At 39.2% G+C, this 15,551-nt stretch overlaps 1 protein-coding gene across 3 annotated transcripts in view; it reads right to left on the bottom strand.

The window, feature by feature from the left end:
- Positions 1–1,129: 1,129 nt before the first annotated feature.
- The window catches only part of Lamp2 (lysosomal-associated membrane protein 2), a 56,814-nt gene continuing 42,392 nt past the window's right edge, over positions 1,130–15,551 (bottom strand). For 2 of the 3 annotated variants that reach the window (NR_152733.1, NM_001017959.2), the window contains one exon: positions 6,532–7,054. Coding sequence is in view for 2 of the 3 variants with exons in the window: in NM_001017959.2 (NP_001017959.1) it covers positions 6,915–7,054 (140 nt within the window). In the remaining variant the exon portion in view is untranslated. Of the gene's footprint in view, positions 3,765–6,531; positions 7,055–15,551 lie in introns of those variants that run through there. The other variant, NM_001290485.2, reaches the window with a different exon arrangement.

The raw sequence follows: 15,551 nt of genomic DNA on the forward strand, positions 1-15,551 counted from the left end.
TGCACACCTTTAATCTCAGCACTGGGCGGGGGTGGGAGGGGGGGCAGAAGAATCTCTGGAAGTTTGAGGCCATCCAGAGCTACATAGTGAGACTTTGTATTGAGAAAAGAAATTAGAGTTGCTTTGCTGGTTAAAAAAAGAAAAATGTGTTTGGGGGGGGAGGGGAGGGCAGTTGATTTCCATGCCGCCATTTCCATTTGGTCAGTTGTAACACAGACTTTTAATTCCAGCAGAGTTAGATGGATCTCTGTGAGGTTAATGCCAGAGCAAGTTCCAGGACAGTCAGTGTTACACAGAGAAACCATTTCAAGGAAAAACAAACAAAAACACTATGTACCAAAACTTGTTGTTCATTGTGCATACCTCTTGAAACAAAGCGATCCAAATTTACAGTGCCTTAAAAATACATAAACAATAAAAGTAATGGAAAAGAGGAAATATTTCCTCTGAGTTCTAAAGGCAGTAGTGCTCTCAGGGATTACATACACTGAACTTAAAAGGTGATCCTTCAAATTGACTTACATCCATAGGAACCCTTACAGACAATATACATGGAGTATTCTTGCTAGCTGCACTTGTTAAGTATTGAATTGTGAATACATTCAGTAAAGGAGATGAAACAAGAAATATTCTGTTGAGACTCCCCTTCCCTAACCAGTCCCACAAATCCTGTGTAGAGCCACTTTTCCAACTAAAGTTGTATGTGGTAGTGCTGCCTATAATATCAGTACCCAGGAGTTAGAAGCAGGAGGCTCAGGAGTTCAAAGCCCCAGCCTGGGTTATATGTGATCATGTCTCAGAAAAGAAAAAAAAAAACAGTGGATGGCAATAAAACATGGAGCAGTCACAAAATGAAATGCTAACATTTAAGAATGGTGGTTGCTGGGAATTGAACTCAGGTCCTCTGGAAGAGCAGACAGTGCTCTTAACCACTGAGCCATCTTTCCATCCCCATGAATTGTCTATTTTAAAGGTTCTAGTAGTTACCTTATAATGGGACTTGAGTCAAATTGCAAACCTTTAAGATCATGATTTGTGCTGGCATGTCAAAAGAAAAGGACTTAAAGCTATAAATCAATCTAAGCTCTTAAGGCTGTGTACACAGAATAAAAGTGAGGTTATCCATGGTGGCATGGGATGTATCACCTTTATTAGCGCTGATGTATCAATCTAAAATCACACATATGAGATCAAACAAGGATACTTTATTTTCCCTGGATCCATTAGTTCTTTAAATGGGACAAATCCAAAACTTGAAAGAACAGCAAGCATCAGTTCTCCCAAAGAGGATTAGGTAGAAAATGATTCACCATTCACAAGTTCAAAGTCTTAGTCTGATCCACTGTTATATTGGTGTAACATGAACTCACAAAGAAAAGCTAACTGAACACTCAACTCAGTTCACAGACTTTGAACTTCACTGGAATTGAAGCAACTTTTTTAACCTCCTATGATTTTGTATTTCAATGCTCAGAGACTAAAAGACACATCTGCTAATTGCCTAAGATAAAGCCAAAACACCTAATGAAGAATTAGTTACATTAGTATCCTGCTCAAAGAGTAGAAAGGTTTTGAATATACCCATATTTTTGGAGTCTCTCTGAATATTCAAGTCATATACTTAGCAAGCCAAAAAGTCCATTTAATTAATTAGGCTTCAAGATAATATCCAAAATATATATTGAAAGGAAGTCACTGTTCTTTACAGTACTGGCATTTTGGCTAGATGACTTTTGCTAAATAACAAATAAGCAGAAGCCGTTGGAGGACGTTTTGTTAAAAGCCGTTCTGTATCTATTAGAGCAAGTGGAGAGGGATTGAGTTACCCACAATTCTACACAGTTGGGTGTCTTTGCTTTTGAGATAGACAGAGATAAGATAGCAGGAAAGCATCTTGGCAAACCTGCTTTCTTTTTAATAGGATTTCAGAACTGCAGTTAATGGTAAAATAGCCTGGCATCAGCTCGTGGCAGCAGCACAGTGGTGAGCAGCTGCAGTATGCTCAGAGGTAGATTGGGATTTGATCATGGGATCTGCTATCAAACTAACATCACTTAGCCCAGTGGTCCTCAACCTTCCTAATGCTGCAACCCTTTCTGTTGACCCCCCCCCCATCCCAAAACATTTTTGTTGCCACTTCATAACTAATTTTGCTACTGTTACAGATTGTAATGTAAATATTTTTGGAGACAGGGGTTTGTTAATGGGGTCAAAATCCAGAGGTTGAAAACCACTGACTTGGACTTAAGATTACTATTTTAGGCTTAACTAAAATCTCTGAAGTGAAAACAGATCTTTGGACTCTTCAGTTCTCAGTAGAGAGAAAATAGCTCGAGAAAATTCAACATCTGCCTCGTGCTAGTATCAGGTGTGCAAAGCTGGCATGTGGGGCATAAACATGCACAGCATTAAACACCCAAAGTAACTCAGTGGCTAAAGAATCCAACAAACACAAGGAGACGTAGTGTCTAGGACCTTACTCCAGAAGCCACAGGCACTCATGGCCCCGACAGGGATACAAGACTCTATCAAAATCAATACATTTGTAAGATCATCCCAGGTGAGCTTTGGTTAGGCAGCCACCTGACAGACGACATGTCAGCGTCCACTAGATTCCACAGTTAGCACTTGGTACCAGGAGAAGAAAAGTCAATGCATTAGAAATATCAATTCTTGAACTCACTGAGGCACAAAAGTGTACAGAAGGGTTTTTCTTTTTGTTAGTGCAGGATAAATTAACTTTCTGAACAAGTTAAAGCTGGGAAACAATTCTAAATTATACCCTTAAAAAATAGGCCATTCTAAATCAACACCTTAAAAAAAACACGAACAGTATTGCTTCATCTTGCAGTAGAAATATCAGGTTTAATATAATCAATACACCCCAAACTGCCAAAGCCAAAAAAATAAGCAAACAATTCCTTCTTAAAATATAGTAGCTCTGAAAGTAATGGAGAAATAGGCAGATTTTTCTGTTGAGTGTAGTCTGTTTTAGATGCTACTTTTAAGTTGTGAGGCTGGAACCCAGAACTTCATATATGCATGCAGTATCACTGGGTTACATCCCAGACCTCTTTTTATTTTTGGTTGTGAGCCTAGCCTTCAATGACTGAGCCATCTCTCCAGCCCCGAGACCCCTTTCTAAAGTAACAGAATTACACAGATTTAAACAATTCTCCTTAGAAGGTACAGAAAGTCATTCCTTTTATGAGCTAAGTTTTATGTTTGTCTTCAAAGAAGATGAACTATAACGTTTCAAAACTTATTTTGGGAAGCAAGTGACATCCTCTTTCAGTTCTGATTTTGCAAATAACATCAAAGTAGCAAAATACAACTAAGTGCAACATATAAAATTATACTTCGGTAGAAATGCTTCCAAAATTGGATCCAGATGCTTAAAATTATGTACTTTAAAAAGACAGTCTAAGTTGTAAGTTTTCTTTAAATTACATCTTAATGAACAGAGAAGAAAATGGCAGAAATAAAGACTGGTCCTAATCCATTTTTAAAGTTCTACTCATGCCCAAGCCAGCTTGCAACTCACTGAAGTCAGTCTGTGGATCCGATTTATCGCACAGCAATTCCTGGCTTTTGGCCAATGGAAGCACGAGACTGGCTTGATTAGACAGACTGATAACCAGTACGACTTTTCCGTCTTCCAATCATGTAAGATATAAACACAGCAATTATAAGGAAGCCCAAGGCCACACCCACTGCAACAGGAATAAGAAAGTTGAGGTCAGAGTCAGCAGCACATTCCTCAGCTGTTAGAAAAGAACAGAGAGACAGCAGAGAGAGCCAATTAGTAAAGAATACAATGGGAGGAAGAAGCAAACATGAAGCATTGACAGCAGAGACACGTGCTATCATTTTCTTTGGAGTATTACTTAATCAACATCCACCCGAACATTTCACAGCAAGACCACTGTTTAACTTTTCATGTAAAAAAAAAAAAAATTCTCAGTACAGAAAGGGAAACTGGGAAATGGTTCAAACTCTGAATTAAGCTTATACAATATTGAGTTATAGTACTTGCTTATACAACTTCAGAGTTGCCTGATGGCATTAGGGAAATTACTGCCTCTGCATCTCCTCTTCCTTTCCCCCCTGCCACATCTAGACTTAAAGTGTTAAGTGGGAAAGAGAAGCTAGCTCAGTGCTAGAGTGCTTGTCTAGCATGCCTAAGGCTCTTGGGTTCCATACCAAGCACATGGGGGTGGGGTGGGGGCTTCTAGTCAAGTAAAAGACAGGATCAAGGTGGGTTCTAGCTTTTTAAAGATTTATTTGATCTTATTATGCAGGTATTTCACTTATGTGTATGGCTATGGACCACATGCATCTAGTGCCCTGGAGGCCAGAAGAGGGCATCTCATCCGCAGAACTGAAGTTACAGGTGGGTGCTCAGAGTCAAACTCAGGTCCTCCACAAGACCAACAAATAAATATGCTTAGTAATCTCTCCAGCTAATGTTTTGTTTTGTTTTTTCCACATAAGCATTAGGTAGCTCACGGGTTACAAATAATTCTTTCCAACTAACTGATGGTCGTGGTGAAGAATAGCAGCATCAAAGGCATGTGAGTCCGTCCTATGGAATCACCAGAGCACAGCATGAGCAATGTGGACACTAAACTCTGACCCCCAGACGTAACTGAATTGGAAATCAGACTCTGAAGTAATAACTAACTTAGGGAAACTGCCAAGTTATCTAAGCTGGGCCTCCCTCCCTTCCACGAATGCTTCCATTATATAGTACTTGAGAATTCAATATGTTTTAAAGAACCTGGGTCACAGCAAGTGAGCCACAATTACTCAGCCCCTTCCCTTTTCCTCCTGTGTGTATGATCCAAAGAGGCTTGAGTTTTGACAACACAGGAATCCTAACAGTTGTGTCTTAGTGGACGACTGAGAAGGCCTGCATTCATTATTTCAAAACGACTGAAGCAAGTCAGCTCTCAAAATGCCACCTTTGGACCCAGGAGCTCAAGTTTTAATCAATCAACATTTTACTATTGAATGATTACATTTTATTGAGAATTTAATCCAAATACTAACGGTTTCATTGCTGCTGAACATGTAACATTGAGGAAGTCACATCCCTTTTCACACAGCTCTGGACTTAAGGAGTACCTAATCACTAAGGTCTTTTCAGTACAAGGCTAGAGCCATGAATAAATTATAATGTTTTGTGTTATCTGAGATTTTTCTCTCACACTTTTGTCACTCACACAAACGTTGTCATGGTTCTGAAAACATAATGTCGATTTCAATAACTACAATTAGCCTATTTTTTTTTTGGAGGACTACTGTTTTTCAGAAAGCTCCTTAACAGACACTGACAGCTGGATACCTAAACACATTTTCACTGTTAATTAGTACGTGACAGAAACTCTGAGCAAGCCAATATACACATTAAAATGAATTAATGATCATTTCAGTGTGTACATGGTCTCATCTGTTAAATCCCTTGATTTATTTATGTATTCCATCAGCACTTCACTTTTACCAGGAAAATGTTTCAATCTGGACTATCTGCCTAGCTCATTTGGATGCCAACAGCCTCTTTCTCCACCCCCTCAGAGCTGTGCCCCACCGCGGCTGTCTTGGAGAAGCAAGAGCATAACTGCTGTGCTTCATTGCCTCCCTTCTGAGATTGCTGTTAGCTTACATTTCATAAGTACCAGTCTGATGACAACACTAAATAGATTTTAATGCTCCAGAGATCAACAAGATGAGGTAGAGAAACACAACACAATCTGTCCTAATTAGTTCATAGAATCCTCTATCCTTCAGTGCTAACCAGGCATCCAAAGAGGACGAGAGCGAGGGGAACGGTTAACTGTTTGAACCCCTTCCGTCTGTAGTGCTGAAAAAAAAAACCATTTTCTTAAAAGCCCGGGATGGGCATGGTAACACATGCCTGTGACCCTTATTTAGCCAGCCAAGGCAGATGGATCTGAGCTTGAATCCAGCCCGGACAACATAGCAACTACCAGATCAGCCAGAGCTACAGACAAATTCTTTTAACACCACCCCCCCCCCCAAAAAAAACCTTCTAATTAAGAAGCCAGTCTGAGCTCTGTTATAACTTTCTGAGCCTGTTTTTAACCTATGTAAAAAAATCACAAGTTTGAGAATCAATTTCATATTTAACTTGAACTCAAAAGACATCAAGTCATAACCTTTAAAAATGTAATACTTAGCTGGGTGGCGATAGCACACACCTCAATTTCAGCATTCAGGAGGCAGAAGCAGGTGGATCTCTGTGAGTTCAAGGCCAGCCTGGTCTAAAGAGTGACTTCCAGGACAAGGGCTACACAGAGAAACCCTGTTTCAAAAAACCAAACAAACAAACACTCTCTGGTTCCTCTTCAGTTCTTATTTAAAAAACAAAAAACAAAAACAAACTGTGGATGGCCCTACGGACTCTCTACTTCATCCCTCCAAAAACCAAGTCTGTGAATATCTGATAGGTATTTTAAGTATATGCAAAAGCTAGTAGTGGTGAGTTTAAATTAGGACAGCTGTTACAAATTGAAACAGAACACCGGTGGTCAAGCAGTGTTTATTAATTCCAGTAAGATACAACTCCATATATCTTTTCTTATAATGGTCATGTTAATAAGTTTAAGGCATCTTAGGTTAGGATCCCAATTTGGCCAAAGCTTCTTAAGACAGACCTTAAAACATTGCATATGTGTGTTTGTTTTCTTTTCTTTTTAAAGCCAATCTGCATTTTAAGCAGATCAGAGAAAAAAAAATTCAAAAAAAGACTTATCTCAAACTTCGGGGACTAATTTCCGAATGAAAGTTCCAAGGTGTCTGTCTTAAGGAGCAAAGTGCTTCATACACTGACAGGTAAGACAACTTTGTTTTTTTGTATGTATTCTGTAATATAATCAATCAGATTGCAGTTACTAAAATTGCTCATATCCAGTATGATGGCGCTTGAGACCAATAAAATAAGCCAGCAACACTAGAATAAGTACTCCTCCCAGAGCTGCTCCCACCGCTATGGGCACAAGGAAGTTGTCTTCATCTGCACTGCAGTCTTGAGCTGGATGTGGAGAAAGGACAATTGAGAACAGAAACAATGGCATTTCATATGTCTCAATTTAAGTTAAAATGACAACCCTTCCCCCTGCATACAGATTTTTACATCAAAATGGCAAGTCATTGGCATTCATTATCAGTAGTGATATGATATTTCATGAGATGTTGCACCAAAAGTTTTTTTTTTTCAAGCAAAAACAAAAAACAAGTACTTCTATGCAGTTCCCCTTCATAAAAAGCAGTCATTGGGGGGAAAAATGTGTATAGTGAGCACACACTCCCAGGCTTCTTACAGAAATTTGCTTTCCCTTGATCAGCCTGGAGCTTCCAGAGCTAACTATGACATTGAATCCTCGATATTAGAGAGTACTAACTCACCAAATAAACACGTATATAAAGCAGACACAGAGCTCAATGCATAGAATGTGAGCTCACTTAGTAATAAGGAAAGATGATTAATCTGGCCCTGCTGGCTTCATGCTGTTTATGTAGTTGAGGGAAAAAAGGGTATTTATTCACTACTGGTAGGAATGTTCTAGTTTAGCAACCATAGAAATCAGTATCAAGTTTCCTCAAAAAGAAAGAAAGAAGGAAGGAAGGAAGAAGTCGGGCATGGTGGCACCACCTTCAGTCCCAGCACTTGGGAGGCAGAGGCAGGCGAATTTCTAAATTTGAGGCCAGCCTGGTCTATAGAGTGAGTTCCAGGACAGCCAGGGGAACACAGAGAAACCCTGTCTCGAAAAACAAAAAAGAAAGAAAGAAAGAAAGAAAGAAAGAAAGAAAGAAAGAAAGAAAGAAAGAAAGAAAGAAAGAAAGAAAGAAAGAAAGAAAGAAAGAAAGAGGGAGGGAGGAGAGAGAGAGAGAAGAAGGAGAAGGAGGAGGAGGAAGAGGAGGAAGGGAGGGGAGGGGAGGGGAGGGGAGGGGAGGAGAGGAATCTGGAAAAAGGACAAGCCAGGAAGAAGGCACGTTGATAGGAATGGGAGGAAAATAAAAGGTGAGAGAGTTCTGATGAGAATATATAGGTATTTCAAGTTTTCAAAGAAACAAAATCTAAGAAAAGAAAAATTAAAAAGAAAAAACATGTATATAGCAATCTAGGAGTTCCACTACTACTTATGTATCCAGAGAAAATAATTTAGTATCTCAAAACAAAAGCCTTACTAATAGAATTACCATATAAGCCAGCTATCCCACTCCTGAGTAGGTATCCAACAAATGAAATCAAGGTCAGAGATACTTGCACATCTACACTTATTCCAGCACTAGTCACAAGATATATCAAGACCTAACCCAGATGTCCAACAAGTAAGTAGATAAGGAAACTGAATACACACACACACACACATATATGCATATATATGCATATATGTGTGTGTGTGTATATATATATATATATATATATATATGTATATATATATAGCCATGAAGAAAAGTGCAATTGTGTCATTTGCTGGAAAAACTGCAAATGAAGTTATGTTAACCAAAATAAGCCAGAATAACACAAATATCAGTTTTTATATGTAGATTTAAATGTGTATAAATACAAAGGAGAATGTGAGAGGGGTAAAAGAGCTTCTAAAGAGGAAGGAAATGGTACAGATGTGATATACAGGTAAAGGTTTCGATGACCTGAAAGCAGCAAGAGGAAAGAAAGGACAGGGAAAGTACTGGGGAAGAAGAACATGAGAACATATAATGCAATATATATATTGAATGATATAATAAAATGCTGTATGATAACATAAAAAATAAGATATGTAATCTGGTGTGAGAGTCAAACACAGAAATCAGTAGTTACAAATTCAAGATGTGCTATGGTGGGGCAAGCAATACACAAAGAATCATGGAGATATTTCAGGGATTCGGTCAACTCAGCTTAGTTAAATAAGACACTTTGGAAAGGCAACATTTGATGTGTTCTAAGACAAACAATTAACCATTAATTAATTATAACTAACTATGCAGATAGTGGGGGCACTGCAGATGTAAGAAACAGTGCAGAGAGCCAGGTGGCGGTGCAACACACCTTTAATCCCAGCACTCAGGAAGCAGAGGCAGGTGGATCTCTGAGTTTGTGGCCAGCCTGATCTACCTAGTGAGTTCCAGGACAGACAGGGCTATACAGAGAAACCTGTAGAGAAAAACAAAAAAATAAAAACAGAAACAGTAACAACAAATAAAAGCAAACAAAATACAATGCAGACAAAAACATGGACAGTAAGAAAACATAAAAACACCAGGAGCAATGCCAAGGAAGGTGACATAGAACAATTGATGGAAGCCAGAAAAAGTGTATTTAAGACCAGCTCACAAAAGTACACTCTTCAGTGGTTCTGTCTTATCCCAATGGAAAAACAAACAAACAAACAAACAGGAATTCAAGCAGGGTACACTTCAGAGTTGCAGATGGAAGACTATACAAGTAGTAAGCTAGGAGCCACCTCTATCGCTAACAACCAAGTGACCAATATTCCTGAACTGGGTTAATGACGTGTAGGTGCAATGGGGAGACCACAGATCCATTTAGAAGGTAAAATTGGCAAAAATGAATGTGAGGAGTGTAATGGGCTGCAATAACAGGATACTTTCTAGTTCCACACTTCAGTGGTTCTGCAGATGCTGGTGCCCTTCACCATGACGGGAATCCAAAAGAAAGAAATGTGAATTTTAGTCATGTTGCATTTATAGTTACTGAAGATAAGTGAGATAGATCATAAAAGGAAGTATGTAGAAAAGGGAGATACTCAGTTTGGGGTTGAATTTAAGATGTCTGTGTCCTTAGCTATACCATTCGTGAGTACATACCTAAAGGGGTCTATCCTACCACAAATACCTGTACATCTGTATTTACTGCTGCATTGTACATAGTAGTAAACTAATTCACAGTAGGAAACAGTCTAGATGTCTATGAAAGGGTGACTAGATAAAATGTGGTGTGTATATACAATAGCATTTTATTTGGCTATAAATAAAAATGAAATCATACCATTTTAAGTCAAATTGATCAAACTAATATTAGCATGTTGAGCAAAATAAGGCAGACTCAAAGACGAATACCCCAATTTCTGAAACTCAGATACTGTATTTTAGTTTGTATGTAGTCATGAAACTAGATTGACAGACTGAGAAAAGGATTTTTAAGGAAGGAGTGTAATACATGTAACGTGAAAGCAGGAGAGGGGGAGGGGAAAGCAGCAGCAAGAATGAGTGTGTGGGAAACCATCATAATGAAATAGTCTGTGTAGCATTTTTAAAACACTAAGAAAACAAGACATCTAGTTTCCAAACAAAACATCAATAAACTGGAATGAGTAAACTGAAAAGGGACCAGAGAGAAAACCCCTAAGAATACTAATATTTGAGGGACTAAGGTATAAAAATAGACGTAGGAAAGGCAGGTAGAAGATGGTGTCACAGCTCAGGAAGGGGAGAGCTCCCATTGTCATGAGAAGAATTTAACATGTTAGAGAATTCTAAAACAATGCCTATAGGATCTAGCAATGTGCAGGATGAGTTATGAGTCAAACTGCTGCAGAGACAACTGAATGGCAAGTGAAAGCTAACGATCAGTCACAACATCAAGGACTAAGAAGAGAGTCTTCTTTATAAATTTAAGATTAAGAAAAAGACAGCACGGGGTGCTTAGAATAGGGACTTCAAGAAAAGGTAGCATCTGGAAGAGATAAATTTGTCTGTAAGATGAGATAAATGTTCATAAAAAGAACAAGGCTAATGAACAGCATTATATATTATACATTATAATACAGAGTATTATACATTATACATTATAACACAAAGTAATAGCTCCCCTTTATGAAAGCAGACTTTGGAGGTTTTTAGAAGTTAGGGTCTTTTATTACCATCTCCAGTTTGAAGAGATACTTATATTTAGTTAAAAAAAATGTTTTAAAGAGCAAGGCTAATAATGACATGTTGAAGATGTTCGATAGAAGGTTTCCTAGGACCTAGGAGAAATAAGATTCCAGAAGAACTGATCATGAAAAGTCTAATATGACTACAGGGAAGGATGGAGAACTAAGACACTTGCAAAGACATACAAAGAGAATCAGGATGCTGAAACACCACTTACTAGTATTACCCACTCCCTTGCTTCATGTTGCTTAATGTTTTCTTCCAGGGGTTGGACTCTACCAGAGGTTGGTAAATTACACAGTTAAGTAAGCCTATTAGGATTATGCTAAGATAGGAATGAAGAGGATTAGAGTTAATAAGAGCAGCACTAGCTGTTCTTCGGAGGACCTGGGTTTGATTCCCAGCATCCACATGGTAGCTGCTCACAACTATTCATAACTCCTGTTCCAGGGGATCTGATGCCTTCTTCTTTATTCAAAAGGCATACAAGTGGTACACATACATATGCACAGGCAAAAACTCATATACAGGAAAAAAGGAGAGAAAGGAAAGAGAAAAGAAAAAGAAAGGGGAGGCTGCAATGCAGTGCTGACTATGCTCTGCAATCACAAAATGTACCAAGCTCTACTCTGACTGCCAGCCTCTGGAGAAGTACCTGAAAACAAGATGCAATCCTAGAGTTTATAGAAAGTTTGACATTGGCTTTGGCTGCCAAATTGATGGTCATTTTAAACTGTGTTCTATTAAGAATCCAGAGAGTCTATGATGCTGGATTTGACTTGAGGACAGTTGGTACTAAAGAGTTCCCAGTTAACTCCGCCCCTTCAATTTCCCACATTACCACCCAGCCTAGAAACTATTTGGTGGCATATACCATAAAATATTATGCCTTGGATTTTAAAAAATTCATTAGTAGATTAATTTCTTATTTTGGCAAAAAGTCTCAACAGTCCTCTCTTTCCCAAATTGGGTGTTTGACCTAATACTGAGATGACTTTCATAAATACTGCCAATAAGGCTTTCATGTAAGACAAATATTCCCAGAGCAAATCAAAAAGGCAATTCACTAATACAAAGATCTTTCTAGATGCTGTCATTTACTTAAAATGCACAATTAGTATATGAAATACTAATTTATAATAACTATTGATTTTATAAATTCAACTTGAAAGAATTTGTAGGTAACTGAAACAAAATCTGATTTTAAAAAAAAAGTTTTTTTTTACTCTGTTCTCTGCTGTTTTTGAAACAGGATCTCATGCAGTCCAAATGGAACTCAATTTTGCTATGTGGCCAGGGATGACCCAGAAATCCTGATGTGTCTCCACCTTCCAAGTGCTGATTATGGATGTGCTATACCACTAAAACAGTTCATGTTAATAGGAGTGTGTCCTGAAGAAAAATACTCGTTATGTAGGCCAATTTGAGTGCAGCAGCTATTTGACTAATGTACACTTAATACTACAATGAAAATGTTCCTAGAAAAAAAACTGTATTTGGGAGATTTTTTTTGTTTGAGACAGGGTCTCACTGTGCCATCTTGTTTGACTTAAAACTCACTATGTATTCCAGGTTGGGCTTGAACTTGCAGAGATCTGCCTGGTTATGTCCCAAGTGCTGCAAATAAAGGAGTGTGTAGCATTGTGCCTGACTGTCGAGATTCTCCACCCCCACCCCTGCACCCTCACCTCCATCACTGCAAATTGAACTCAGGGCCTGACACATGCTAAGAAAGTGTCCTATCACTGAGAAACACCCACCCTTGTGAACAGGTGTCAGACCACAGGAGCAACAGAAAGCACTCAGGAAGCAGAGGCACGAGAATCTTTTGAGTTCCATATCAGAGTGAGTTCCAATAAAAACACTGTTAAACAAACAAACAAACAAACAAACAAAAAGTCCTGTCAGAGGGAGCCATCTTGGGTACCGGGTCCCTCAGAGACCAATCTGCTCAGGTCAGCTCGCAGACTGCAAAGGGTGAGTGAGCAGACTGCAGAAGCAACACAGCTTCTGGGACAGACCCCTTTTTGGGCTCCACACATCCAGGCACTTTCCCCACCAAAGGAGAGGTGTCCACCTGGGAGGGCTCTTTCGGAGCAGGGGAGGGAGCCATCTTGGGTCCCGGGTCCCTCAGAGACTAGTCTGCACAGGTGAGAGTATGGACTACAGAAGCAACACAGCTTCTGGGACAGACCCATTTTCGGGCTCCAGACATCCGGGGTACCTTCCCCGCCAGAGGAGAAGTGTCTGCCCGGAGGGCTCTGACCACCTGAGAAGGTGAGAGAGCCATCTTTTGTCCCCTGTCCCTTGGGGACCAGTCTGTGCAGGTGAGCATGCAGACTGCAGAGGCAACACATCTTCTGGGACTGGCCCTGTTTCGGGCCTTCATCTTCAGCCAAGAGGCGGGTCTGAATGCCACATATCTGTGCACCTTCCCTGCAAGAGGAGAGCTTGTCTGCAGAGAGTATTCTGACCACTGAGACTCAGGAGAGAGCTGTACTCCCAGGTCTGCTGACAGAGGCTAACAGAATCACAGGAGGAATAAGATCCAACCAGAGACAACTATAACAACTGACTCCAGAGATTACCAGATGGCGAAAGGCAAACGTAAAAATCTTACTAACAGAAACCAAGACCACTCACCATCTTCAGAACCCAGCACTTCCAACTCAGCCAGTCCTGGATACCCCAACACACCCGAAAAGCAAGACTCAGATTTAAAATCATATCTCATGATGCTGGTAGAGGACATCAAGAAGGGCTTTAATAACTCAAAGAAATACAGGAGAACACTGCTAAAGAGTTACAAGTCCTTAAAGAAACACAGGAAAACACAACCAAACAGATGATGGAAATGAACAAAACCATACAAGACCTAAAAAGGGAAGTAGAAACAATAAAGGAAACCCAAAGTGAGACAACACTGGAGATAAAAACCCTAGGGAAGAAATCAGGAACCATAGATTCGAGCATCAGCAACAGAATACAAGAGATGGAAGAGAGAATCTCAGGTGCAGAAGATTCCATAGAAAACATGAGCACAACAATCAAAGAAAATGGAAAATGCAAAAAGATCCTAACTCAAAACATCCAGGAAATCCAGGACACAATGAGAAGACCAAACCTACAGATAATAGTAGATGAGAATGAAGATTTTCAACTTAAAGGGCCAGCAAATATTAACAAAATTATAGAAGAAAACTTCCAAAACCTAAAGAAAGAGATGCCCATGAACATAAAAGAAGCCTACAGAACTCCAAATAGACTGGACCAGAAAAGAAATTCCTCCTGACACATAATAATCAGAACAACAAATGCACTAAATAAAGATATAATATTAAAAGCAGTAAGGGAAAAAGGTCAAGTAACATATAAAGGCAGACCTATTAGAATTACTCCAGACTTCTCACCAGAGACTATGAAAGACAGAAGATCCTGGACAGATGTTATACAGACCCTAAGAGAACACAAATGCCAGCCCAGGCTACTATACCCAGAAAACTCTCAATTACCATAGATGGAGAAACCAAAATATTCCATGTTAAAACCAAATTCACACAATATCTTTCCATGAATCCAGCCCCTCAAAAGATACTAAAGGGAAAACACCGACACAAGGAAGGAAACTGCACCCTAGAAAAAGCAAGAAAGAAATCCTTTAACAAACCTAATCGAAGACAGCCACAAGAACAGAATCCCAACGTTAACAACAAAAATAACAGAAAGCAACAATTACTTCTCTTTAATTTCTCTTAACATCAATGGACTCAATTCCCCAATAAAAAGACATAGACTGGCTACACAAACAGGACCCAACATTTTGTTGCTTACAGGAAACCCACCTCAGGGAAAAGGACAGACACTACCTCAGAATGAAAGGCTGGAAAACAATTTTCCAAGCAAATGGTCCAAAGAAACAAGCTGAAATGGCCATTCTAATATCGAATAAAATCGACTTCCAACCCAAAGTTACCAAAAAAGACGAGGGGCACTTCATACTCAAAGGTAAAATCTACAAAGATGAACTCTCAATTCTGAATATCTATGCTCCAAATGCAAGGGCAGCCACATTGATTAAAGAAACTTTAGTAAAGCTCAAAGCACACATTGCACCTCAAACAATAATAGTGGGAGAGTTCAACACCCCACTCTCACCAATGGACAGATCCTGGAAACAGAAACTAAACAGACAAGTGGACAGTAACAGAAGTTATGAAACAAATGGATTTAACAGATATCTACAGAACATTTTATCCTAAAACAAAAGGATATACCGTCTTCTCAGCACCACATGGTACCTCCTCCAAAATTGACCATATAATTGGTCACAAAACAGGCCTCCACAGATACAAAAATACTGAAATTATCCCATGCATCCTATCTGATCACCACAGACTAAGGCTGATTTTCAATAACAACATAAATAATACAAAGCCAACATTCACGTGGAAACTGAACAATACTCTACTCAATGATTCCTTGGTCAAGGATGAAATAAAGAAAGAAATTAAAGACGTTTTAGAGTTTAATGAAAATGAAGCCACAACATACCCAAACTAATGGGACACAATGAAGGCAGTCCTAAGAGGAAAACTCATAGCCCAGAGTGCCTCCAAAAAGAAATTAGA

Source organism: Mus musculus, chromosome X, assembly GCF_000001635.26.
Source record: "Mus musculus strain C57BL/6J chromosome X, GRCm38.p6 C57BL/6J".
Classification (NCBI taxonomy): domain Eukaryota; kingdom Metazoa; phylum Chordata; class Mammalia; order Rodentia; family Muridae; genus Mus; species Mus musculus.